The sequence below is a fragment of the Trematomus bernacchii genome, unplaced genomic scaffold (assembly GCF_902827165.1).
Source record: "Trematomus bernacchii unplaced genomic scaffold, fTreBer1.1, whole genome shotgun sequence".
In the NCBI taxonomy this organism is placed as follows: Eukaryota; Metazoa; Chordata; class Actinopteri; order Perciformes; family Nototheniidae; genus Trematomus; species Trematomus bernacchii.
The window spans coordinates 2,520,941-2,548,680 of NW_022987821.1; the positions used below are offsets into that span (position 1 = coordinate 2,520,941).

The 27,740-nt window shown below is 41.8% G+C and overlaps 3 protein-coding genes across 3 annotated transcripts in view; all 3 read left to right on the top strand.

Moving 5' to 3' along the window:
* Window positions 1-7,012, top strand: part of LOC117498918 (cilia- and flagella-associated protein 47-like) — a 39,333-nt gene extending 32,321 nt beyond the window's left edge. The window contains exons 63-67 of the mRNA XM_034151092.1: window positions 885-1,069; window positions 1,665-1,839; window positions 5,101-5,262; window positions 5,501-5,666; window positions 5,800-7,012. Of these exons, the coding sequence (XP_034006983.1) occupies window positions 885-1,069; window positions 1,665-1,839; window positions 5,101-5,262; window positions 5,501-5,666; window positions 5,800-5,994 (883 nt within the window). The 3' untranslated portion in view covers window positions 5,995-7,012. The remainder of the gene's footprint in view (window positions 1-884; window positions 1,070-1,664; window positions 1,840-5,100; window positions 5,263-5,500; window positions 5,667-5,799) is intronic.
* A 5,074-nt stretch (window positions 7,013-12,086) lies between these two features.
* LOC117498944 lies at window positions 12,087-14,288 on the top strand. Its single transcript, XM_034151145.1, has 6 exons — window positions 12,087-12,188; window positions 12,463-12,757; window positions 12,927-13,063; window positions 13,147-13,366; window positions 13,664-13,839; window positions 13,927-14,288. Exons 1-6 carry the CDS (start codon window positions 12,125-12,127, stop codon window positions 13,977-13,979), a joined length of 945 nt encoding a protein of 314 aa, XP_034007036.1. The 5' UTR covers window positions 12,087-12,124; the 3' UTR covers window positions 13,980-14,288.
* A 2,004-nt stretch (window positions 14,289-16,292) lies between these two features.
* On the top strand, window positions 16,293-26,736 carry LOC117498950 (transmembrane protein 47-like). Its single transcript, XM_034151156.1, has 3 exons — window positions 16,293-16,751; window positions 24,056-24,196; window positions 26,158-26,736. Exons 1-3 carry the CDS (start codon window positions 16,523-16,525, stop codon window positions 26,334-26,336), a joined length of 549 nt encoding a protein of 182 aa, XP_034007047.1. The 5' UTR covers window positions 16,293-16,522; the 3' UTR covers window positions 26,337-26,736.
* Window positions 26,737-27,740: the final 1,004 nt, after the last annotated feature.

A 27,740-nucleotide genomic window follows, 5' to 3' on the forward strand; every position in this document is an offset into this window, starting at 1 on the left:
AGTCTGGGCATGTTGAGAGCTGTACATACACACAAGGGGAGTTAGTCGGTTCGTAAGAGCCAGCATGCGGGACCGGGATTCTGGGATTTGTAGTCTTTCTAGTTGCGTATTTTTCATAGTCTTATATTTCAACAGTTTTACGACAAACTGTGACTTTTTTTACATGGAAATGATTTTTAAGATTGACAAACATCATATGTGTAATTCATGGCACAATTCAAACGGGATCGAAAGATAGGTTTTCTCTCTCCATTGACTTCAATACATAATTTTTCCGAAATAAGGTCCCATGGGTCGGAAGTAGATGGGCGAGACTTCGCCTCTCTATAAGCATATTTGACAGAGACACAGTTTCCTTGCTAAGGCTGGCTCATCAAAACCTTTCACCTTAAAAAGAGATAATGGTCGACTTCTCATAAAAAGGGCATTTAGTTTGTCGTTTAACTCCTCACCACATTAAATGGATTGATCGCCGCCTCCTTCCCCTCATAAGAACCCATGCAGGCAAAGCACAATAATCCATATGTTTTACAGTTCTGTACAATGGCTTATATTTTAATGTGCAAAACTCTTACTGCAAACAGATTAACTGGCTACAATTAGGAGTACAGCATGTAATGTTTAGTTTTTACTCTAAAAAGGCACACTTACAATGATTCTTATAACTATTTGATTTCATTATGACTAAAGATTGGGCTATAACTAAATAAATGTAGCATCTATTTTCCTCAGCTCATCTGACCTTCTGAACACAATTGTTGGTATTTTATTAGATTCTTGCCACAGATATTCTACATTAGTAATATGTCTGACAGGTTTTCACATCTAGTACTGGTTCAGAGTTTATCCCCATTACTGAGTCACACTCACAATCAATATTTCAGGTCAGAGCAGGAGTCGTCCACCATCTGCTGGATTTACCCTCTCCGTGGGATTCCCATGGATCTGCCTGTGGAGAACTCTCCACTTGGCGTGCTCCGTTGTGAAGCGGGCTGCCAGCTGGAAAGGAAGTTGGATGTTCTGCTGACTGGATATGTGCCGGGGAATCGAGTCCGGAAAAGCCAGGAAGGTGTGTGCCAGTTTGTGATATTGAGGACAAGCAGGATCATTTTTTGTACAATGAGGGGATATTTTGAGGGTTATAATTCTAACATTAAAGGTGGGGTAAGTAATTCACTTCAGAAACACTTTTTGTTATATTCCATGGAATGCTCTTAACATCCCGATAGCAATGAATATATTAAATGCTTTGACAATAAATACATAAAAAAATGTCATCTGTGGAAGCCGTAGTACTGTAAAAAGCACAACCAATCATCTTGAGTCGGACCGGCTAAAATAACTGGATGGCCTACCTGCCTGTCAGCCTTCCATCTGTGCACAAACTTATCTCGTGCCCTCATTGGTCATGTGCGTCCGTGTGTGTTGGAGGAGGGGCTCTGGAAGGAAGTCTGAAGGAAGGAGCAGATTTTCTTCGGTTGTGTACTTTCAAATTCTAGCGCACTCGAGCTGGTTTCTCCATTCTTACCTACCCTACCTTTAAGTTAAACAAAAATTGCAGGCATTTTAATTTCTCCTCAAATCTGTTTTGGTTTGTCTTTATTTCTAGTTGTCTTTCTTGCACTAACTCAATCACCCTCTTCCCACTTCTTCCTTCCTGACAGTTTCCCAGGTGATGGTAGAAGACTTCCTGTGCACGGTTCGTTCAGACATTGAAACAGAGCGCTCAGATGTGGAAGACTGCCTCTCTGTCTCCGCTGAAGCAGCCAGGAGGGACCCTGAGACTGGAATCATAACACTCTCACTTAATGTAGTCTACAGTCCCCTCAGGCCATGCAGGTAACACTACTGCACACAAACATGAATACACCTGACACACAATGACAAGTACCAGGAAAAGGAAGTACACACTGAGGAAAATATTTAGATAGGAGAGGGAATGTGTCTTTTTGTTGCAGCAGATTTTGAGTTAAATCCTGCCGTTCTGTTGTTAAACCACTCCAGGTATTATGAGCTAAAGCAAACAAACACTTTGCACACTCCAGAGAAACCATTGTGCACACAAATACAAATAGAGAAAACATTTTGAGATATACAAACCACAAACTCACACCACATTAAAGCCAAAAGAAAACCGAGAGATGTAGACATACACAACAACACCTACTTACGGAGAGAACTAAACACACAGAGTGAGAGTATACTGCCGACTCTGGGAGCGGCACACAAATACCTCAAAAGTTAGAAAGCACACAACAGAGAAAGAAATACGCACATTTCCTCTGGACGGGAAAAACAACAAAAGGATCCTAATAATAAGTCTGATAAACAAAACAAGCACATACTATATAAGCACATTCTCACACACACAACAGAGGGCATACAAACCAAATGGGTTCCTCTCTCCCTCTCTGCAGATAACACACTTGCATTAAGCGTTGCGAGTAAACACTGCATTCATTTATTTCATGTCTTCTCCCTCTACAGTACAGTCTCCTCTCTGCATTCATTTATTACAAACGTTCTACATGTGCTGAGTATTCATGTTTGGAGCTTAGGGTTGCTGTACTCTTTCCCAGGTAATTTGGGAGACAGGGCAGTATGAGAACAACTAAAGAGCTGTTTGAACATTAAAGCATGGAGACATGTCACAGTAGAGACGCACAATACAAATATGAAATGAAATGAGCATAATATGTGCCTTTTAACTTCAGTGTGACCTATAAACACATTTTATAATTGTAGGTTTTACAACAACCGGGGATTTCCGTCCTGCTGTTCAAATCAAACCAATCATGGCATTTTAAATCCGGTTTCCTGATAAACGTTTTGTTTGATGAGCCTCAGCTGTGGAGAGTATGTGCTGCAGGGAGGTGGATGCACCTCGCACAACGCACCCAGGAACGAAAGCTAGCTCCGGTCCTTTTCCTGTTAGGGAAACTGTGGACTCGATGTCCTGACAGGCTGGAGTTTGTGCAACCTGCACAAACTCCAGCTCACCATGATTAAAAATGGTGAAATGCAATGTAAAATTACCGAAAAAATACCAGCTCACTAAATCACAACCGCTCAAACCAACTACCAACTACTACCGTGAATTGGGCAGAGAAGGAGTCCGAGAAAGTTGCTCCCCCATGTGACGTAATATGACGCGTTTGACGTATGACGTTAAAAAAAGCAGTTTTTAGTAGCAGAGCTCAAAACGGCTCCTTTCCCCTCTGAATTCCTGCCCTTATGTCTCGTAAAACATCAAATCCTGCATTAACTTTTTTAATTGTAAATTTCAGGCAAGGTTAAGCATAAATGTAGTAAAAAAAACGACCTGCAAGTTGCTCTTTAAGCTTCTTTGATTTGAATGGTCAACCACTCACTCACTTTATCCTTGACACTTGGGTGAACCAATGTTATAGCCTGGGTAGGTAATATTAGAGAAAGCAGAAAGAGTAAGCCAAATTATGAACATTATCCAACTGAAAAACTCAGCCGAGTGTTGCCAACTCCTTTCCAAGAAAAGTAGCTCTGAGCTCGAGCTCCAAATCCAGGAAGTTGCCAAGTTGGCAACACCAGCTCGTCTCCTCAGGCCTCCCTACAAAGCATCTCTATAAAAATGATCATAATTAAACTTCAACAGCAAATATAGCTATTATAAGTGTTCACAGCTGTCATCCCCACCTCCTTTTTGTTGTAGCTGTTTATTAAAGGATAGTTTAACAAATTAAAACATATTTATCAACAGTTTTTCCTTTGAATCCCCCCAGCCACAGCTCCACTTACCTTGCTTTAAGTCTGCTTCCTCCCTGCCTTTGCTGGCTCAGTGACGGCTTCTTGGCACATTACCACTACATGTAATTGGAGTGCATTTATATAAGGCTTTTTGTGTCTTTACAACCCTTTAAAGGACTTCTACAACACAAGTCATCATTCTCACGTTCATAAGCTGCCACACAAGGTGTCACATGCTCATCAGGGGTCATACACATTCACACACACTCACACTGTTAGCTAGGCCAAAGACAGCAAGTTGGGGTTCATTATCTTGCCCAAGGACACCAAAGGGTACCTTTAACTGAAATTGAATCCACCTTTCTTGCCTTAAATTAAAAACTAGTCACTTACCAAATATCCATTCTATCTTGCAAATATACAGCATGCTGTCAATGTTTATCACAGTTCACCTATCCTCTTCTGTCCTCCTTACTGTACATTGCATGTGACATCCTGCCGAGTGAAGAGTGTGTTCATTTATCAGCTTCCATCTTCATCTGCGGAGTCCATTAATGAGGCGTGCCCTGGTAGAATCAATACTTCTGAGAGCTAATGAGTTTTCCACGAGGAAATGACGGGGGGTGTGGTGCCGCTAATAGGCTCTTCCATTATCTACATGTTATTTCTCTGCCGCGGGTACTGAGATGAGCGGACCAAGTATCACAAGCTGAAAGCGGGAATATTAAAGACCCGGTTTAGTTAATCATGTTTCTGTAGATAAATAGGAATGCTCAAATTACACTCTACTCGATAAATTAATGTGGAAAAATGACTTGAAGAAAATCGATGAGCGGAAAGCAGACTGAATCGTGGTATTCATCTGTGTTCCATGGAGGGCAAACTTTTTATAGTTAAAGCCTAATGCAGCTCATTTTACTGATTTACTTCTTTACTCTAGATAAAGGTTCTCAGGAAAATCATACTCTGCATATCTTTGGCTAGTCGACACCTATACAGTATTCCTGATCTAATTTTAGGTACATTTTGACAGAAGTCGTAACTTACTACGTGTTGCCAGCTGTACGAACTTACGTTTATCGATCCCTTTGTTGTGAAAGTATCAAATTACAGTCAATTTCAGCTATTTTATGTATTGAGCTTAAATGTATCAGTTTCTGAAATAATATATACATATCTGCAAAATGTAGTTTATATTGACAATTATAACCGTGTGTGTGTGTGTGTGTGTGTGTGTGTGTGTGTGTGTGTGTGTGTGTGTGTGTGTGTGTGTGTGTGTGTGTGTGTGTGTGTGTGTGTGTGTGTGTGTGTGTGTGTGTGTGTGTGTGTGTGTGTGTGTGTGTGTGTGTGTGTGTGTGTGTGTGTGTGTGTGTCCAGGTGTTCAGCCGTCCTAGCTGTGCAGTGTGTGTCCGGCAGGATCTGGGAGTTTTCCATCTCTCTCATTAGCACAGAGCCTCAAGTGGATGATGTCATCATCACTGAGGCCACTGAGTTAGGCAAGACATCAGCTGTGGGCTTCCATCTGACCAGCACCACCAGGTGTGTGTGAACTTATTCCATCAAAGTGTTCTTATAATTGAATACAAGCTGCACCTCGACAATTAGGTGTAGCCATATAGCCCTCTAAACGTTTTTGTATTTATCCTAGAACTGTCATAGAGGATTTTAATTAAGTCCCTAGCTCTTTGAAAGTCAAATGTAAAGTTTTGAAGATCCTCATGAGGTTTGTTAACCCCCGGAAAGGTTCTAGTGATAGTCGCTAACATTCCCATTGTAGGAGGCCAGAGAGGTTCACCGCAGCGTTCCTGCCCGGCAGCAGCAGTGAGTTCTCAGTGACTCCAGCCTCAGGGGTGTTACCTCCTGTTGGTTCTCCCGGAGCCCCCTTCAGTCTGTGCTTCACACCCAGCACACACAGCAACCACAGAGCAAGGCTAACCATCCAGGTATGTCAATTAGTATCCTCTGATATAGATATGTCTGTTGTTATTAAAGTAAGTATGTCAACATTCCCTTACAGATAACTTCTGCAGCCAAACCAACACATACAATGATTGACAGATACTGCTCTAATTACAGACAGAAGATGTGCAGTGGACCTACGAGGTGAGAGGGGAAACCCCTCCTGACCCCCCACCCATCTGTAGCACACCCACCAGAGGTAGCTTTCCTGTGCCAATCAATCCAACCAATCAACAGCTGAGGAGCTTTGTGGCTCAGAACCTCCGTCTCCCTGCCCTGGCTAACTCGTCCCCTCTCAAAGTCCGCAGATAAAGGCACCGCTACTCTCAAACAGCTAACAGCGACGTTTCTGTCTGATTTCCTTTACCCAGCAACATCTACCACACAATGTCACCTCCAAAGACATACCTTTATAATTAGCTATCTGGACTGGCACGTTGCCATATGGCAGCGATGGTGATGGGTGTCACCGCTTGTCCTTTTTTTCTCTTAAAATGGACCATTAGTCCTGTTAGTGCTTCTCAGCAGCAGCTATAATGACACACACGGCTGCCAATACTAAAATGTCTTCCCTGTGGCAAGTGAAGGATTTTTTGACGAAATGAAATGACAATTATTTTGAAAAGCAATCTTAAAACTTGACCCAGTTCTTATCTCTTTTCGTTCTGATACAGTTCTTATCGTCAAACATTTGGTTACACATTACATTGGAAGCACTGTAACTGACCTCTTAACTTTGTTGGCAAAATTCTACACTTGCAAAAATTCTGTAGCTGCCTACCTCATCTCTTTGTCCTTCTGTATGATTGGTATAGATTGAATAAGTGAAATCGATGAGGGATTAAGGCTTTTACTGGCTCCACCTCATCAGTGTTCTTCATGAATAGAGCCAGTGTCCCTGAAGTTTTACACATTCAGCAGGTAATAGATATATGATGAGCAATAAATGCTAGTAATGGTTACGGTGTCCCTATTATGCCTCAGAGTCCATTTCAAGTAAAATGTTACCAACCTCGTTTTATTCATCCTTCCCCTTAAAATGCTTCCCTGTTAGACAGATATTGCCATCCCACTTTATATTACACTAACCAGGACAACCTTGAAATACTCTGCCACCTTTCTGAATTCTGCGTATCTATCATTTAATAAATCAAACCACATGCGCCTTAAGAGGTTGGTTGTGGGCCTGTGTGCATACAAATGCATCCCATATGGCGTCTAGTGTACCCTTATAGCTGCGGTTTCTGCCAGGAGGAGTTCCACGGGAGGAACCTCTCCGTGGAACATGGGCTGTGTGTTCAGAGAGATCCCAGTCGCAGAGATCTGAAAATAAACGTTGATGATATAAATGAATTTGTAGAATTATTGTGTGGATGATGTGTTAGAGGTTTGCATTCTGTAGTTTCTGTGCACGCTTCCCTCCCTGTATGTCCCTATATGGAGCTGTCCTATGGCTCACCTTGTGCCTTTGAAATTATTCACGAGGCAGTTACGCTCAGTTATGTGTCCATTAAGCACCATCTGCAGCCTGCTGGGGAGGAAAGAGAGGAAGAGAGAGAAAGATAGGAAGCCTCATGGAGAGAGATGAGAGGGGACAGGAAATATAAAGGAAGGGAGCAAAGAATAGAAGATGGTGGAATAAAGTACACAAGGGGTGGGGTCCGAGATGATGGAAGGGTTTGGAAGAGACAAAACAAACAGCAGCAGATAAAGTGAACAGTAAAAGGTAGGTAGGTCGAAGGTTTTGCATATCGTGTGAAGCTGTGCGGCGGTTGATTTCTGTCCATAGATTACCTGCGGGGATGAGCTCGCCGCCACACGTTCCTCTGCGTTGCCCCAGCAACAGATGAGCCAAGCCAACAATAATTGGTGGAGGGTCTGTAATGCTGCCTGCAGTAGCAAGAGATCACACAGAAGTGAGACTCACAACAAGGACATTATAATGAGAAGCCACCACGTGCTGACACCAATCTGGAACCATGCAGATCCACTGACCTCTGCACCAACCCACATGACGTTTTCTATATAAATAACTTTAAGGTTATAACTTTTCTGAAGTTTGTAACACTGATTAACAGCTGTGCAGAGATAAAAGACATGTATTCATTTGTTCCTCTTGAGCTGGTGTTTGCAGCAATGTTTGTGGCAAATGAACAGTGTTATGTCTAGACTCTGGCTCTCTGAAGCATCATCCTAATGATTTAGACCAAAATAAATAGTTTAAGTTAGATGTTATTTACCACAAAGCTAAAAAGTAAATACTGGCAGCAAGCCACATTCATACAATAAATGTGCATACATTAGTGAAATTATCCCTGTCAGCCCACTGGCTATGGTAGTGCTGCATTTTGCATAATAATGCGCAGGATGGCAAGTGAAGCGATGTTGGACGTTGCACACAGTCTGTGGACTGTTAGCCCTTTCTATGAAAAATATATGATATTCTCCCCCAATGCCTAATGCTCCTTTCAGTGACACTTGGGGTCATAGAGAGGGGGAGATGGGATCGTTAAATATGCAGCAAAACTCCTTGAAGACATTCACATTGTTGAACTTGCTTTGTGGAATAGAAACTGACAGGAATGGTTGTGTAAAAGGGAACTCGACAGAGAAGATTTAACCCTGACTCCTTGCTCACCTTCACAAAGCCATTACTGTCAAATTGTCGGTTGGGGCAGACCTGAAATCATCACTTTAGCAAAGCTGCATTTTACTTCCACAAGGTTGAGAAAGAAACCCTTTTTTGTGGAGAGAACAAGGTCACTCATTAGGATTATTTTCTTGGAAAAAATGTGCTTTTAATAAATGTGTTGTCATAATTGAAATGCACAAAAGCTATACAACACATTCAAGGAAAGGGAAAACCCCAGAAAGCACAGTAGGGCCTCTTCAAGTCACTGCATTGAATGACTGCATCATACTTTGAAGGGTCTTTTTGCTTTGACAAGTTACATAAGACATTTCTGTCACTACTCTGTGACAGCCAACAAATGCTGCATTGAGATTTAAGCTTACATGACCCACGTTTGTAGCAATTGTAGCAATCATGCTTATGGATATGTTTGCAAAAAAAAAAGCCAGTCCAAGTGTTTTCACTGGACTCACAGAAGCTCTGTTAAAACTTAAGAAAAATATTCAATTTAAATAAAGCATGCTCCACAGACTGACAAAACGTTAAGATGTGCCATGGGCATGTTTATTAAGTTTGTCAGAGACTTATTTTTTAAGGACAGAGAGTCTGAGAATGAAAATATTTTAGATTTCAAACAACTTTGATGTGCTCTGACAGGGAGCCATATGGCGCTGCATTGACTAATCCTCCTCGTGTTCCAGACATTCCTAACTGGATTATCTGCTTGGCTGCTTAATACTATTTCATTTTCATTCTGTCACAGACAGCCTATCCCCATACATCACTCACACTGGGATTCAATTAGCATGGCGGTAATTAAGCAGGGGCCGCTTCTCCCTGAAATGCACACAAAATGATTTGACGGCCTGCCAGTAGAAGAGAAGTGTGTGTTTGTTTGTGTGTGAGAGAAAGTGTGTCGTTTTGACAGTAAGTTTGCTTTAACAGTAACTGTATAACGTTGTTATAATAAGTATCAGCTTGCACAATACTCCATTTCATTTAAGAGGACCTACAATTTTAGATTATTCACTGATTCATCAAAAGAAACTTGGTCACTGCCAGTAAGTTAAGTCAGGAAATATAAATAACAGGAAATAACTTAAAGAGTCATTCCTGCATTTAGTAATACATTTCCCATAAGACAAATCCATAGTCTCTTTCTCCTCCGTGCCTAGTAAACAGCTTCTGAACTGAAGAATTGCAGCATCCACAATGGACATTGGCTGATGTATGCTATTATTTTTGTGGCATATGCCAAACCTAAAATGCATGTCTCTGTTGATGACTGTACTGTTCTACTAGCTTTGGCACTCGCAGTATAACCTGCATGTCACTCCTTCACTTGTGACAGATTCCATTTTTCAACGTGGCAGCTTGTCACTTCTGCTCCATCGACAGGTACCACTTTTCACTGCTGTACTGCCAGTGTAGTGCCCTTATGGTCCAACTTTGTCCCAGGCTGTGGTTGCTTTAATTGTTGCACAAGGCTAATATGTAGCTAATCTTGATAGACAGATTCTGCATATGAATGACAACAATTAGGCTTAGTATAAGCTTAAAATTAGCTTGTAAGCTGGCTACTTGTCAAACATTTCAGGCATAGACGATGTATGAGCAGCTCGCAACACCGGAACCCCAGACTTTTTGACCCGTATGCAAATCCAAAGGATGTTTTGGTTTGTTCTTGTGTAGCATAATGGACTAAGCTACCGAAATTGCAAATCTGTGCAATCCTTGAATAGATGACGTGACCCCCAGAGGCCAATCGTCATCAGATCAGTGGCTTAATGGTTTCGAGATTGATAATTACTATTACCGCTACCGTTATTATGTGGCTTATGCCAGAAGAAAAACAGCGAATTGACGCATGATATTGAAACAAAACCAGCGGAGAGGGGTCTGGTATCCCGTAGCAGTCCCTCACCTGCTAGCCTGAGTAGCCAATCACACATCAGGCCCGTCTCCCTCAGAAAAAAACTTTGTGGCTCTTTGAAGTGAAATCTAATTATTGCTGCGGCACTTCTCCACCAACACTGCATGTGTGTGTGCCTCCGAGCAAGAGTGTGTGTGTGTGTGTGTTTGCACCTATCAAAACTCCCTCCGGTGAACATGACAGAAGAGACGGGGAGAAAGAACAAGCTGCTCAACCCCGCTTTCATCTTCTCCCCTTTTTGCTGCCTGAAAACTCTGACACATAAGGAATCATCACCTCTGTGTGCGAGTGTGTGTGTGTGAGAGACATCTTTACATATTTCATGCGGCTGACGATTGTACGAGTTATCATTCTGTCTGCATCCTCCAAAGCAGAACTTGTGCGAGAAGGACAGGAGGCATGTGTTTGTGTGTTTGTCGGAGCGCTGTGTGACACATTTGGAAGCAGCTTTGATGACTTGACAGATTGTGTGAGAGTGTACTCATGTAAATGTGTTTGTAAATGTGAAGCTCTTACGCTGACTGATGCGTGCTAATCTTGCTGAATGATGAGCCATTGTTGTTTGTTGTTCATAGTGTGTGTTCTCAGGAAGCATGCAAAATATGAAATATGCTAATGAGCAGACATAATAATTACCCATCATCACACACGGCAGAAAGAAAATTAAAAACCTTGCGAAGATTTTGTCTTTATTTTAACGCCGTTTAGATGCAAAATTGTAGTTATCCTCACCAGGGCGAAACGTTTATTTAGGAATGAATAGCTACATCAGGATAGTCTGAGCTGAATTAAAGGGGCGCTAGTATGCTTTTTAGGGTTTTTACTTTCCTGTAGTGTCTTATATAGTTTTGTATGCATGTAAATAGTATGCAAAGGCTAAAATCCCAAAGTGACCTCCAGAGGTTACTCTCCCACACCCTGCCTGAACGCCTCCATTGGACACACAAACAGTATAGGTTACTTACAAAGTGTACAGTTACAATAAGAACTTTTCTAATCTATTTATTTCTTGTAGTAAACATATTTGGAAGAATAAAGCCACCTCACCTCACACAGCGGGGGGATATGCAAATAATGAAAATGTCTGGTTAATACTTAGTGTCCTGGGGAGCCAGATCAAATGTCAGTGAACGCACATTAATCAGCGTTGACATTTCTAACAGTATGAGTGTAAAGTGCTGACTTTGCACCTGTTGTTCCTATACAGTTGACTGTTTTTAGCTTTTTAACAGATTTAAGGCCCCTAAACACATTTGGGTTTCAAAATAATTTAGACTTTACCTTCTAAAATATTGTGTTTTTTAAGTGTGTTTCAAATTCTTCAAATGGTGTCTCAGAAATGTTCTCATTTCATTAAAAAAAATACTATTATCATAATTTGATGATATAATGATTGTGTGTGCATGAGTTTAGAAGATAGTATAGACTGACTAGTGTACCTACACAACTGAAAACACTAGTAAAGAATATAACAGCAAACTGTTAAAGTAGTTTTATTGTTTCTATTTTGACAATGTAATTCCAATTGGAAGGTCACAGATATTTGACCTAAAAGTGAACATTTCCATCAAGTTCTTGAAACTCAAAACAAGTACATACATTTTCCTACTGAATTCAAAATGTTCCCACATGAAAGTATCTAGGATTAGAAGATTTACAGATCTACGTGTATTTGCATTGACAGGATTTTAATTCATTTGAATATGACGTTTCAAAGCTATCAAATGTCACTGTTTACCTGACACTGCTGACCTCATCACACAGTGACCAGTTTGACAGGTTGCTTTATAAATCAACCTTCACAATGCACACTTGAACTGTGTGCTGTATCTGGTCGGTCCTTCCTTGAGAAGCGCATCAAAAGCTCCTTGTTGTAAATGATGAATCCTTTTCATTTCAAAGGGCTTGTGCTCGTGTTGTGCCTCCTTCCTGACTTCACAGGTAAGATCCTGCTGATTTATGTGTTTTCTACACAAATTGTTGTATGGTGTTTTGTGAAAAAAGTCTTAAAAAGTCAATTATACAATTGCATGATAAGAAAATACTGTATTACTTAATTGTTAAACACATTTCAGGGTTGTTAATAGATATGTGTTTCTTGATAATTTCTATTGCAACAACCACACTGTATACTGGAGTCTACACATTGTTTTTCAAAAATGGAGATGGAAGGATTGTGCAAGAGTTTTTCTGTTTGTTTTTTGTCACCACCAAGCTTCCTCTTTGCCAAACGTGGCTCCCAGTGGAACCGCATCTCAAGTCTCGACACGTGAGAAGGGTGGTGTTGCTTCCAAAGCCATCGATGGAGACAGTAACCCATATTTCTCGGCTGGATCCTGCACCCATACAGCGTATACAGGAGAGAACCTCTGGTGGAAATTGCTCCTGCCGGCCGTGTATAATATCACATCTGTTAGCATCACCGGCAGAATTGCTTATCCTAAACGGCTCGATTCTGCTGAGATCCGTATTGGGAATTCAACAAAGGACAACGGAAGCGACAACCCAATGTAATCCTCGAGAACAATAAACATTTCCCTGTCCTTGTGCTCACATTTCCACTTCCAAAAAGTGGTCAGCATAAGCTGTTTTCTCCCACTAACTTTTTCCCACTCAATGTACCAACCATGTTTATAAAGAACAGATGATGCTTTAATTCCCGTGTTGTCTGTTTTTCAGTTGTGCTGTTGTTACATCCATACCAGCTGGAGGTACTCGCACTTTCGACTGCGGAGGGATGATAGGTCGTTTGGTCAGAATTAGTCTCAATCACCCTCACGGAGTATTGACATTGTGTGAGGTGGAAGTGTATGGAGGTAAGTCAAGAACACATGACATTTAGTCCATAAATCTCCTCCTGAATCTCCAAACTACCTGAACTTTTGCTCACATTTCCCAGAGCTGGCTCCTCCCTCGCCCTCCTTCAGTGCGGTGGTGTTGGGCCGGCGTATAGTGGTGGTGGAGAAGAAGCTGTGCTGGTCGGATGCTCTGTTCTACTGCAGAGACTTCTACTGGGACCTGCTCAGCATCCGCAGTGAGGAGGAGCAGAAGGAGGTGGAGGAGGTGCTGAGAACCACCTCCTTCCTCCTCACACCGCATGTTTGGGTGGGACTGCGCAGGTACTGTCTAATAACAAGGGCCACTTCATCAAAGGTGGATTCTCTCATCTTTCATTTTTTGTAAAAACACTTAATGATTGTGAGGAATCTTTAACAGTAACATAGACTGTGTAGTAAAATACTATAATGCATATTGCCTACCTCTCTCTTTCTCCATTTTTATATATTAAAATGACTATGTAAAGGTAAACCAAGCCATTGTATACTATTCAGGAACATTGTATAAAATCATTAGCCCTCCATATGAATCTCTCTCAAAAATCTTTACGTTTAAAGTTCAAATATCATCACTTTTAGGTACCTGATGGATAGCATTTGGTTTTGGATGTCTGGCGCCTCAGTAAACTACAGCTACTGGAAGACACATTCCCCCTCGCAAATCTCCAGTCCCTGTGGGGGCGTCGACACCAGCGACCCCTTCCATTGGACGGATTTCCCATGTGGAGATCACCTTTACTTCATCTGTTTGACAGGTGAGCACTTCTAACGTTTTTTGAAGTCCCTTTTTTTTAATAGTTTATTAACTTGACCTCCCAACCCTCTTACACGCCTCTTCACAGACGGTCAGGAAGAAGACAAAAGAGTGACGTTCTACAGCAGCACCAGACCATAATCTCAGATGATCATGAAGAGGAACTCAGTCTCACTCACTTCACTTATCTTCATCGCCCATCTGTATTGTCTTCCCAGCAAATGCACATTCAAATGATTTGGATTGGAAGGCAACTACCGGGCATTAATAATACATCCTTCCATTTGTTGATTGCTTTCATCACTCTGCAGCCATGAAGTTGCATATATTGAGACAAAACTTTATCTATATGTCAAGAAAAGTTACTTTTTTCTGAGTTATTCAATTCTATTTTCAAGATATGCTAATTATATCCAGTTAGCATGCTACTTTCAGTAGATATCCTTTGCAACACAATACAGACTTCTTTGACATAATGTCAGCACTTCACATCCTGGTAATAAAGTTATTATTATGTATTTAGTTACATTTTAAATCTGCCATATCTTACACATTGGATTTTAAACTGAGCCGATTTCCCAAAATACAAATGTAAGCATTTTCTCTGCCTTGAGAACTTGACACATTTAGGTCTGAAAACCTAAAATGAAACTCCACTGAACATCTTCCACTGTCCCTGAAGTATTGATCCCGCTACAATCCGCAGAAGATCATACTACGTATCCCCCAAGTGAGATTAAATTAAACTTGTCCTTGATAAAGTTGCATTATGTTTCCAGTAAATGCTTTTGCTTTTTCCTTTACTCCATCGCTTTTTAATCTTCCTTGCGGGGAATTTATAATACATAAACAAATAATATCACTAGCCTTCCTTGACTCTTACTGGTTCCTTTATTACTCACTAATATGTCTGCAGTTTCACTTTGTTGATAAGAGTAAATGTATGCAGATGATGTGGCGGTGTGGAAGTATTTCCTCATTAAGCGCTCTTATTAAAAACTGATCAACAGTAAGTCTATTCATTAAGAGCTCTACCTTTATTCCTCCAGGCTGCCATCCCTCCGTCTATCTCACCTCTATCTGTTGCCCTTCCCTCTCTTCTCCCCTGCCTCCCCCTGTCTCCTCCTCATCATCGCTCATTACGGCCCTGATGGAGAGTAAACAAGGCCATCTTTTCCTTCCATCGTTCTCTCCATCCTTCCTTTCTCTCCGCCTCAATAAACACATGGACGGCTCTTCCTCCCTAAACCTGCTCACCTCTGCCTCCCCTTCCTCCCCCCTCCTGTCTCTCTCCGTCTCATATCTGGCTTTGCATTAGTATGCAGAGGAGGAGAAACAATAATATTCCTTCATGTGCCTCCCACTTCCTCCATCACTCTGCCCTCCATTTCTGTCTTTGCTTCTTCCTCTAATGCAAGAACCCAATGCCTAATCTAGTAATGAATCCAAACTCTGTTTTATTAAGTCATAAATTAAGGTTTTAAGGGCTTTTTTTAAATAATGTCTAACGATCAATTGGGGATTTTTTGTTAAGTGATGATGTCATCCTTTTTTATGCATTCTAATAAAGCAAGTGGACTTTAAAGCAAGACTATGAAACATGACATTGTTGATATTCTTACAAACAAAAGGTTCATTGATAAGCAATACAACATATTGGCTACCAAACTTTTTCTAGATATATTGGATGTGTTCATGACCTCAGTAATATTTCTGGACAAGACAAGTTTAGTACATTAGTATTCATCTACTCATTATTAGATTGATCGATTTTGATATATATATATATATAGAAATGTTTTAATATATTTATTGTCAAAGCATTTAATATATTCACTGCTATCGGGATGTTAACAGCATTCCATGGAATATAACAAAAAGTGTTTCTGAAATAAATTACATACCCCAACTATAATGGATTTGAAAATGTCTGGATGGGTATTTCTAAGAGTTGATAGGCATATTTAAAAATGTGTTGCAGGCAAAATCCACTACAGCAACATAACTAAAGTTGGGGAAAATTTGATTAGAATTAGAATTGCCCTAGTAAAATACATTTACATTGTAGAATAGCTTAAAAACATTGGCTATAAAGAAGGGGGGTGTAGCCTAATTAACACATTGTATAGCAATGAATAAGACAAATTTTGGCAAATATTCACAAAATGATCTTGTCAAATCATACTGTAGGCTACGTAGTTGTGTTGGTATTTCATGTACATATTGCTCTATATCTCTCTGTTATAATAGTAGTGTGGTGCTTTTCTTACAATGCATCTTGCAAATTCCTTGTATGTGTAAACCTAATAAAGTTGTTTCTGATGTGCACAGAGTTTGGTAAATGGCTCCAAGTCTCTATGAATTTGGTCTCAGGTTCTCAGTGTTCCCAACATCTCCAGTCCTGAGTTAGGGGCTCTTCTCTCGCCTCTCTCTCTTTAGGACCCTGTGGCACCTGCTGATCCCTCGGAGCCTTGACGTCAGCGCGGTAAACGGGGAGATCTCCGGTGCGCGGCGGAGCGGTGCCCATAGGCACAGCGTCCGACCAGCGCGCAACGCAGGCGGCTGCGGGTCCACCAGCAGCGGCAACAACACCACTCGCATCCATCATCATCAGGAAGGAAGGAGTACATCCACACACCGGCTCTCTCCCCTGTTTCTGAAGCGGTCCCCTTCTCCTCCGCGCTATGTCTTCTGCGGTCACCGAGACGGAGGATTCGGCGCGCAGCTCACCGATCACGCCGCTGAAGCTGGTCGGGCTGGTGTGCGTCTTCCTCGCGCTCTGCCTGGATGTGGGTGCCGTGATGAGCCCCGCGTGGGTGACTGCCGACGACCAGTACTACCTGTCCCTGTGGGAGTCCTGCTGGAAGCCTGCCAGCACCGACAACTGGCAGTGCAGCAGCACGCTGGTCTCAGGTAAATCAGGATTTAGGGCTTATGGATAAATTATTATTATATTATTAGACACCCGGTTATTACCAGGTGTCTTCTATTATGCATTATCAGGAGCTGTTTGTATGGTAGAGAACAAAGAGTTGATCTCATGACATGATTAAGGGATGCTTCCTCAACATGCCCAAAGATATAATAAGTGTATGACTATTACTGTCTCTATCCAAAGCCTCATACTGTGACTCCACTGGGATAGCCACACTAATTATTGTGGAGTTGAGATGAAGAAATTATGCAGGCTGGAATTAACTTCCAAAAGATTTACATTCATTGTGATTTGTAATATTATTTCTGCTTTTTGAAGGAAAAATGGGTCATACATTTAAAAAATAAGGATTGCCGTTTGTTAAACCTGCACCAAAGGATTCTGTTCACATTGGCATTCCTTCTCACCCCTCCTCCTAAAAGCAGACGTGACATTTTGAAAACACAAACGTGTAGTAAACACTAACCCTGTTAATGTTTTTTTGTATTGATGCATTAGAGCTGAAACAATTATTAACATTCATAAAGAGGCACTTTTGATCATCTATTGATAATTTTGGTCATTTATTAGATCAAAAATGCTTTAAAATGTCATTTTTTCATTCTATTCCATAATATTAAAGTGAATACCTTTTGATAATAAGTCATTTTAAGATGGAATTTAATAAAGTGATTCAAAAAGAAAGTTAGTTGCAACCCTTCAAATACATCTTTTGTTTTATTTTATGTTAAAATGTAATGATAATAGAGCATTTCTCTGTTATCATGTCTAAAAGAGGATAATAATAATACTTTTTGGCCCTTCTAAGGGAAATAAAAGTCAATTGAATGCTGCTAAGAGCTATAACGTATTCGTCCTGTTTTTGCAATGATCATCACCATAATATCAATGCAGCAAAACTGCCACCAACTTCATCGGCTCCCCTGGGTGTGACCACCTACCTGCACGTATTCATTCATTCGTCAGAGCAGGAGAAGGGGGGAAATAAATGTGCTGGCTCATCCCGTTTCAATATCACTTACTTTTGTACCCTCATGATTCTTTTGTTGAGGAGGAATCGTCCTTGTTGTCACACCCAGGAGAGGGCTTGCAGTTTTTGGGGCGGGGTTTATCTTTGGAAGTTGGATTGGTTTCCAGGGAAACAAGAGTTCACGAGCACTACTTAAATTGAGGTGAAAGTGTCTTTGTTTACTGCCACTGAGACTCTGGCGCTGATAAAGCTCATTACACTGGGGGGCATTAACAATGGAATCACTTTAAGAGGTCTTTAAACTGTCAGATGGTGACAGACTCCATCTATCTATATATTGCTAAAATTTACTTCACAAAATTACTTACATTTAAAGAATCTATCTATATATATATCTGTCTATCTATCTATCTACCTACCTACCTATCTATCTATCTATCTATCTACCTATCTATCTATCTATCTATCTATCTATCTATCTATCTATCTATCTATCTATCTATCTATCTATCTATCTATCTATCTATCTATCTATCTATCTATCTATCTATCTATCTATCTATCTATCTATCTATCTATCTATCTATCTATCGAGTATCATAGATCATGATTTGTGTGCGTGTGACAGAAAGGGAGTCTGTAGTGTGTGTGTGTGTGTGTGTGTGTGTGTGTGTGTGTGTGTGTGTGTGTGTGTGTGTGTGTGTGTGTGTGTGTGTGTGTGTGTGTGTGTGTGTGCGCCAATAAGAGGCTCCCACGTCGAGCTGACCTATTTCTGGACAGTCTCCTCTGAAGCCCAGCTGAATATTTCATGTCACACTCTGATTTCTCTGTTGTTGCTCACACACACACACGCACACGCACGCACACACACACACACACGCACACACACACACACACACGCACGCACGCACGCACGCACACACACGCACACACACGCACACACACACACACACAGACGCTCCCTGACACATTTTGTGACCACAACTTTAATCAGTTCCTCTCTTTCTTTGTTCCTTCTCGCATATATTCATACACATCCAGCCTCCAGACAGAGACTCCCTAATTAGATGTCATGGCGCGACAGGTGTGTGTGTCCAACATGTGTGTGAGCTTTGCCAACACACACACACACACACACACACACACACACACACACACACACACACACACGCACACACACACACACGCACACACACTGATCTTAATTTTTTTTTTATTAAACGGGCTTATATGGTCCTCTCAATACCCAAGGGAACACCAACAAGCTTTACACAAATGCTTCGCCCCCAACAACAAGCATCAGATGTAATGTGTGCACACAGATCGTAACACCTCCATCAGAGTGAGAAATGTTCAGTTTACAACATGCACAGCATAGCCGCTGATTAATTAGAGTGGGATGGAAAACAAAGGCATAACGGAAACATCTGACTCTGCAGAACTGCTGAAAAAGACCAGCTGTAGCAATTAAAATATGAGTTTCATTGCTAACTGATGCAGGTGGAATGATAATAGGTATTATTTTGGAGCTTCTGCTAAAATATGTGGATTTTCCCAGTCATAATTACAGCTTTCATGTTGATGAAATCTCTTTTCTTCCTCAAGCTCACTTCTCCAGCAGCGCCACTTTCTATAAATGTCATATCTGAATAAAGCCATGCAACATTTATGTGCCACTCTGACAAAAAGGCCATCACTTTAACCGATAGATGAAGCGACGTTACGTCAGGATGTGTGATACTGATGGCAGTGGCCGACAGACACTTCAATCACCAGCAGCGTGTGAGATCAAATCAGCGCCACACAGAAATCCTCGAGTCGAATGCCGTCATATTTGACAAATAGAACACGGCTTCAGATGAAAAATCTTAAAGTGGGCACACACACACACACACACACACACACACACACACACACACACACACACACACACACACACACACACTGTTGCTAGAAGTTACACCTAGCAGCCAACCTACTTTCTTCCTCCTTTTCCTCCCCCCTCATCTCCTCCTGTCTGGCTCAGCCTCCACCTAAATGTCACGCTCAATCTCATGAACAAACATATCTGTTTCAGGTTTAAAAATGCAACAGCAATAGCGTTAAATAAAACCAAAGCAAAATCCATTTCAGGGAACAAAAGATAGCTGTTGCTACCGACAGCTGTGTCATTCACCTGACCTTGAGAGAAGATGAACCAGGACCACTGTTGGGATTGCAGGAGAAACCATTACTTAAAGCGAGGAAACCATAACATGCTTCTAATTTCTTACACTTTGTTTAACAATTTTTAAATGTATGAGATTTCCCAGCATAAAAGCCATTTGATTTATTAATGATCAAATCCCAAAAGATGTACTGAATGTCGACACATTTTGTGTACAGTGATGTCATTTCTGACCAGTCTTTGTTGTCACAGATCTGAGATCAGTCGCCTACATCCTCCATTAACGCTGCCTCCTCCCGTCTGCCCCTCTCATCTTTCTCTATCAGTCCATCGATCCGTCCCTCCCTTTTACTCGCCAGGCCCTTTCCGTCTGCACTCTCAAATGTATTGTCCCATTTGTAATACTCAAACCTCCTCCCAATTCATTTCTCCCCTTTGGATTTTCACCATCCTCTATGTCCCTCTATCCATTTTCTCCAGGATCAAGTCTCTCCCCCTTTTTTCTTCTTCTCTCCTCCCTCACCCCCACTCCCTCCTTTCTCTCCCCCTCATCTCCTCTGACTCCATCGCTCCTCTCAGTGAGTGGAGCCCCCCGAGACCCCGTTCTATTTGTAGCAGCAGGACGAGGAATGGGAAATTATGTGGCAGGCAGACAGACAGACAGACAGATAGGGGAATAACCACAACACACACACACATACACACACACACACACACACACACACACACACACACACACACACACACACACACACACACACACACACACACACACACACACACACTGGGGGCATGGTGGAGAAAGGGGTATGCATGTGCCCAAACACATCAAATCCTTTTGGTGGATGCAAATCAAGCTTCAAAGCAGCTACAGTATCGCAGCAGAGCAGCAGCAGCAGCACAGCAGCACATAAACACCATGTTACTTGTTGGACACTTAAACAAGAACACAACTGTAACTTTGATTTATTATATATCTTTTAAATCATTTCCTTGTTTTTGAATTTGTATCTGCAATGTTCACTTGGAATCACACTGGATTATTTTTGCTTTACATGTACTGGTTGTTGGTTGTTTTGCAGTTCTTTACAGTAAAGAGAGAATGTGACAGTAACCCTGTCACATGACAAACAGTCACATTACAGCACGAGGTATTTCTCCCTGCGAGTGAGAACAGCTCGCTGTGTGTGAGAAGCTGGTGCAGGCACTAATTAGAAAGCTACATACCCCAACCAGTGTATGTGTGTGTGAGAAAGAACGAGGTTTGATACGGTACATGTGACAAATTGTACGGTTCCTATATGTCCCCCGTGATACATTTTTAAAACTTCAAACCAGCCATGTGTGGAAGAGAGAGACAGGGAGGAAAGGCTTTGCATATTGTATGTGTATGAGAGCTAAACTGCAAAGAGTTTTATGGTTAAAGCCATTTTGTGCATGTGTGTGCGTGAGCCAGAAAGAGGGGGTGAGGTTCATGTAATTATTTTAGCAACAGTATGTGTCTTTACATTCAAATTAGGAAGATCTTGGTTGATACTGACGAGCTAGGCTAACTAAGCTAGCCTCCTTTTTCCTGCAAATCTTACATGAAACACGTATAAAAAAAAGCCAATTCTGCCTCAGGGTGTCTGAGAGAAATGTGAATCTCACTAAAGTAGGAACACATGTGTTGTCACAACTGATTGGTTATTGGATTCCTTCCACTTTCATGCTGACATTTGATTGGTTGTGGCTGCTTCCCCAGATTGAAGCAGCTCTAGGCTTCGAGGAAAGTTAAATACGAAGGACTGATATCCCACCTGAGCCCCTTTTTTATCCCTCTGCCTCCCTACCTCTGTCCTTGTTGTGTTGCTTATAGAGGGCAACATTTCCTGCAACTATTTTGAAGACATCTGAATAGTTTTTTGTCCAGAAGACGATCCTCAGCATCAGTCAAATAGAAAATGTCTGGTTGCTTTCCATTTGAATTACAAGATGCTTCTGATTGTCCTCTCCTCTTCCTGCTCTCTCTCTTCCTCCCTTCCCACTTTCTCCTCTCTCCTTTTCATTTCCTCCTTCCCTCCCACTATCCACCTCTGCATCTCATCTTTCACCTCTCCTTCTACCTCCAAATATCACATTCTCCATCTTCCATTGGCTTGTTTACCAAACTAAGGGGGTACATTTCGCCCGACCATATTTACACAACCTAAACATCTTCAATACTGACAGCTACATTTCTGCGTCAGACATTCCATTGATGTTTGATCCAGATCTTTAAGTTTGAAGCCTTTAAAGCTTATGTATTTCCTTAAGGAGTTCGGGTTACTTTATTTATGAACGTCTTTCCTCATGTATCGTATCCTAGTTCAGCTGTGCACAGAAATAGGTTTTACAGCAGCTTACATGACCACTTTGACAGCATCAGGTGGGAGAGAAGGTGAGAGAAATGGCCAATTCTCCTTTCTCCACCTGAGCCCAGATGGATTTAATGATGAGGTGTGTGTGTGTGTGTGTGTATATGTGTGTGTGTGTGTGTGTGTGTGTGTAGCCTATATGTGTGTCTATAGCCGTCTATATCTAGTGTCTATATCTAGCCGTCTATATCTAGTGTCTATATCTAGCCGTCACACCAGCATGGCAAATAGGGACATTTCACAGTGAAATCCATCCATTCCAACTGATCTGTTTTCTTAGAGAACCAAGTGAACTTTAGCCCACTAACTTGAGCCGGAGACCATTCTTTTCTAATTCACAATAAAATGTATTAATAAAGACAGTACCGTACATTGTGTAAGAGCTTTGCAAAATGTTGCTAATGGGAGTTCTAATTTCTCCGTCCCTTGAAATTGACGTAAATACCCCTATAGTGATAATGAAGATACTGTATAGAGGAATTCCACTGTGACACTCTCTTGTGTGGCCAAACAAAAAGCAAAGTGACATTGTGTGTGTGTGTGTGCGTGCGTGTGTGTGTGTGTGTGTGTGTGTGCTATTCCAGCGCCACAGTGCTCCCCTATATATAAACGCGGACAGGTTTTTGATAACGTGCCAGTAAAGCTTTTTCGCCAAGGCTTTTTGTCAGCTCAGGTATACTAAGTGCTCTCTCCCTCTCTTCATTACTTTCACTCAGCGCTGCTCGGTCCCCAGCCCCTTCACGCCGCCCCAAACCCCCCCCCCCCCCCCCCCACCCCACCCCACCTCCTCCTCTTCCTCCTCGGCCTTCACCACAAGCAGCAACCCCTCCTCTTCTCCACCTCCTTTTGGCATTTATTTTCATCCTGCCCTCTGTCCTTGTAGCATTATCAGAGACGGTTCATCGCCACCAAACCTCTCCTGATCTCACTTCAACTTGTCTCACTTTTATCCATTATTAACTTTGTTTTTTTAAACACTCCTTGCTTTTCCATGTCTTCCCTCTTTCCTTTTGCCTTCCCTTCCTTCTGCCTGTCTTTTTCTTCCGTCCTTGCTCCTTCTAAGTGTTCCCTTAAGGACATCACACCCTTTTTCTTTCTTTCTTTCTTTCATTCTCTCTTTCTCCTAACTTCAGTCCATCTTCCTTCATCTTCCTCCTCCTATCATCATCCTCACATCCTTCCTGCTATATCCTTTGATGAATCCCATCCCTCTCATTCCCTTCAACCTTCCTTCCTTCCCTTAAATTGTCCCCTTGCTTTCCGTTTTTACCTTCACTTTCTTTTATGTGTTCATGCTTCCTTAATTCCACCATCATTCTTTTTCATTGCCTCTTTCCCACCCGGCCCCCTCCCTCTTTATCTCCCTTATCCCATCTTTCCTTCAACTTTCTATCCTTTTTTTATCATCTTTTCCTCCTTCTTTCACATCATTGTCCTAATTCCTTACGCCTTCCATTTTAATACCTTCCTTCCTCCTGTCCTCACCTGCTCCTTTGTTCTCCATTTAATCAACACACTTGATGGGCTTGTGGTAAAGGCAGTGCTATAAAATGTCAAATCAAATGATATGTTTCTGGTGGCTCTGTCTCTCGTCCCAGGCCCACTTGTGATTTCATTTTTATTGATACTATATTGCATTTATTCATGATTGTTCCCTGTGTTACTTTGTCCCGTTCTTCTTCTCTTTACCAATTTCTCTGTCATCCATCACTTTAACCTTTGGTCTTTTCTCCTCCTTCTGCTTTCCAGACTGGCAGGTTGCTACGCTGGCCCTGTTGCTAGGGGGTGGAGCCCTGGTGCTGATGTCATTCCTGGTCGCTCTGGTTGCCGTGTGCATCGGCACGAGACGACGATTCTACGCACCCGTCGCTTCCATGCTTTTCGCTGCAGGTCAGCACACACACACACACACACACACACACGCACGCACACACACACACACACACACACACACACACACACACACACACACGCGCGTGCACACACACACACACACACACACACACACACACACACACACACACACACACATACACACACACACACACACAATTAACTGCTGTCAATACACACTCAGCAGGTCTGGGTCTGAGGCCATACACACATTATACACACACCTGATGACACAACACACACTTACACACTTAATTAGCCAATTCAGACAAGGTAATAGGAAGGTTGATGGTATCACATTGAAAACTGACATGCATTTAAATGATAATCCTTACTTATTAAATGTGCACACAGACCGCACTACACACAGTCAGGCTTACACACACTTTTTTTTCTCTCCTGCAAACTCATTTAGAGAAAATCCTATTTTTATAAGTCGGGTCAGAGCAGAGAGTCACGCCTGTCCCTTTAATTTCCCCCGCCAGCCCAAATCTCAAGTTGGACGACTGACAAGTTTCCTCCTTTTTCCGCGTTCTAACCTCCCGGAATAATTGGAAATTGTATTTATTTTTAGGCGTGAAATGTTTGATTTTCCAAAGCTGGATGTGTTGCCTTCTGAATGTCACTGAAGTGAAAAAAACAAGGAGACAATCTTATTTAAAGGGCTGGTGTTGGAAAATTCAGAAGCTGTGTGATTTCTCAAAGAGTCTTCTTATCCTGGAAATACTTTCAATGCATCTATACAAAGTAAAAATGCTTAAAGCAGATTGGATATAAACATATTTATATTTGTTACTTAGGATTGATATGTTAAAAAGTCCCGATTGTGATTTTTGGGGTTTCCATTTCCTCATATTGTTGAATATTCAGGGTTGAAGGTGGAAAAAACAAGCGCCCCTTACTGCAGTGGCTTCTCAGATGTCAACCTGCACAAAAACACAAAAATAAGACACAAACTTGAAGCACATCATACAACTTTAGAAAAGGATTTTAATTAGCATTAACTTTGATGCAATTAAATCAATATTTAAAGCATTCAGCTTCTTTTTAGAGGGAGCAAAACAGGGATAGAATCTATGAATACTAACAAACAAACGCACAAAAAACACTAGCTGTCAAAATAAAGTTGTTTTTACCGTGATGGAACACAAACAACCTCTGTAAAAGATATTTGAAAAGCGGAGCACAGAGGCAAAGTGTGTTGAATGGACTTTAAAGAGACCCCTCGGGGAAAGATGGATCACATACACTTTTCTTGACAACTAACTACTTCTTTAAAGCTGCATTGCACACAATCTGTGGTAATGTTCGTGTGTTTTTGGATGTTATGTATCCCGTCTTAGTTTTTTTGTCTGCGTTCCCACAAGATGAATTCCCTTTGAAGAAACAACAATTGATGTGTTCTCCTTTGTTCCACTGCCATCCAACCCCCCCTCCCTTTTTATATATCTATCTCTCACCCCCCTCGTCCATCTTTTCCCTCATCTCTTCATCAAACTCGTCCTGTGTCCTTGGAGCCTGTAGTCCACCTCTGTCTCTTCCTCCTGTTCCTCCCTCCTCCCTCAGCCCTGCTCCTTGCCTCCCGCCTGATCCAGTTTGATTTATTTTGTTTTTCAAAGCTGTGCTAAATGAACTAAATGACATTCCCCCGAGGCTCTTCACGACTCAGTCGATGCTAATTTCTGCTATTTCTCTGGAATTTCTCAAGTGTTTGTACGTGACTGCTAACAAATGTGAAGTAAAGTACAGCTGACCAATCAGAAGTGGTCTTTTTCAGGAGGGGCCTTAAAGAGACAGGCGCTAAAACAGAGTGTTTCTGACAGAAGGTCAATACAGATAGAAAGTATGAGAAAAATAATGTGTTTCTTTTAACATTACAGCATGTAAACATATTCTTGTTCTGTCCATTATATGTCTCCTTTAATAAATGACACTTATGGTCTTCCTGTCCCCTCCAGTGGTCCTGCAGGCCTTCAGCTTGGTCCTCTACCCCATCAAGTTCGTCCAGAGCATCAACCTGAGAATCTACCACGAGTTCAACTGGGGCTACGGCCTGGCCTGGGGGGGGACCATCTTCTCCTTCGGCGGGGGAATCCTCTACTGCCTGAACCCCAAGAACTACGAGGAGTATTACTAGTTCCAAATCCAGCTGAGAACATAAGGTATTCGAGGGGGAAAACGGCTCATCTCCCATGAACTGTAACGAGTACTATAAACCATTTTTGAGCCGATAACTGTATTTCAATGAACCCTGGGGGCAATTGAAGGGGTTAAGCTGGTTGTCAAGGATTTATTTTCTTGCCTCGGTGAACAGAAGTGAGGCTGCATATTGGAACCAGCCCTAATGTCACCAGATGTATCATGGGGAGGGGTCATACTACACCTGCAGTAACAAAGGATAGCAACTATCAGCCCCACTTATTGATTCTGTTGTAGAGGAAACATGAGTGGCTTTTCCCGCACGTTCACGCACGCATGCACATGCAACGGGACGTGTATCTTCACCTGTCATCATCCAATCCTCCAGGGGTTTTAACATCCCCCCCCCACCCCCCACCCCCCCTCCTGTCCCATCAGTGCATCATTAGCTTAGCACTTTTTCTTCATCTGGAGTAAACTTTCACAAGGACACGGAAGAGGATCTACAATTATAACTTATCATAAGACAGATTGGTGGATGATAAAACAAAGACACCGGCTCAATATTCTGTCATCGACCGTCGTCTGTAACCGAGGCAACCGACACGGAGCTGTCATGATTGATTAGCCTCGGCCGGAGGTGTGAGACGGGCCTGCGTAAAGCCGCCTCCAAGCGACTGCTGAAAGTTCGATTCCCAATGAGGCCAGTTTGTCCACACCGTGACTTTGGGAGCATCCGTCCTCCTCGGTCTGGCTCCACTGCGTCCGCTATACCACCGGCAGATCTCCCAGCGGGGGGGCTTGAGTGCACATCAATAGTTTAAGAAAGTGGAATAATGTGATTATGCATTGAGCTGAAGAGAATTCACAAAAACACCTAATTTCATAAATGTAAGTTGCCAGCTTAAGCCAATATGGTGGCATTTGAGTTTAGAGCAGAATCCAAAATCACTTCCTTTTTATGACCAACTGCAGTCTGAGTCAACTATATGAGTGTGTGGCTCTGAACTCATTGTTAAAAAAACACATTATAATTGTATTGGTTATGCTTTCTGCTCCAACAAGTTGCAATTGTGTGGTACTGTTGTGTCAAAATGCACTAACTTAAAATCACATTCATAGAAAACTGATAACATTATTAATGTAATTGTTGAAGTTTAAATATGGATGGAGAAGTAAACACATTTTATTTCCCAAAGAAGCAGGTGATAAAGCATCTTTTTAGCTTTCACTGTGCAAAAACCTATTTCCATTTCCTGTGGATTTACCTGAATTACTTCCCTAACCCGTGACCTCCATTCTTCACAGGGAGCCGAATGCAAAATAAGACTCCTCCAGATGACATTTCGGAGATTCAAGCGGCATTTTGTCTGCGCTCTCCATTGTGGCATATTCTTCCGAG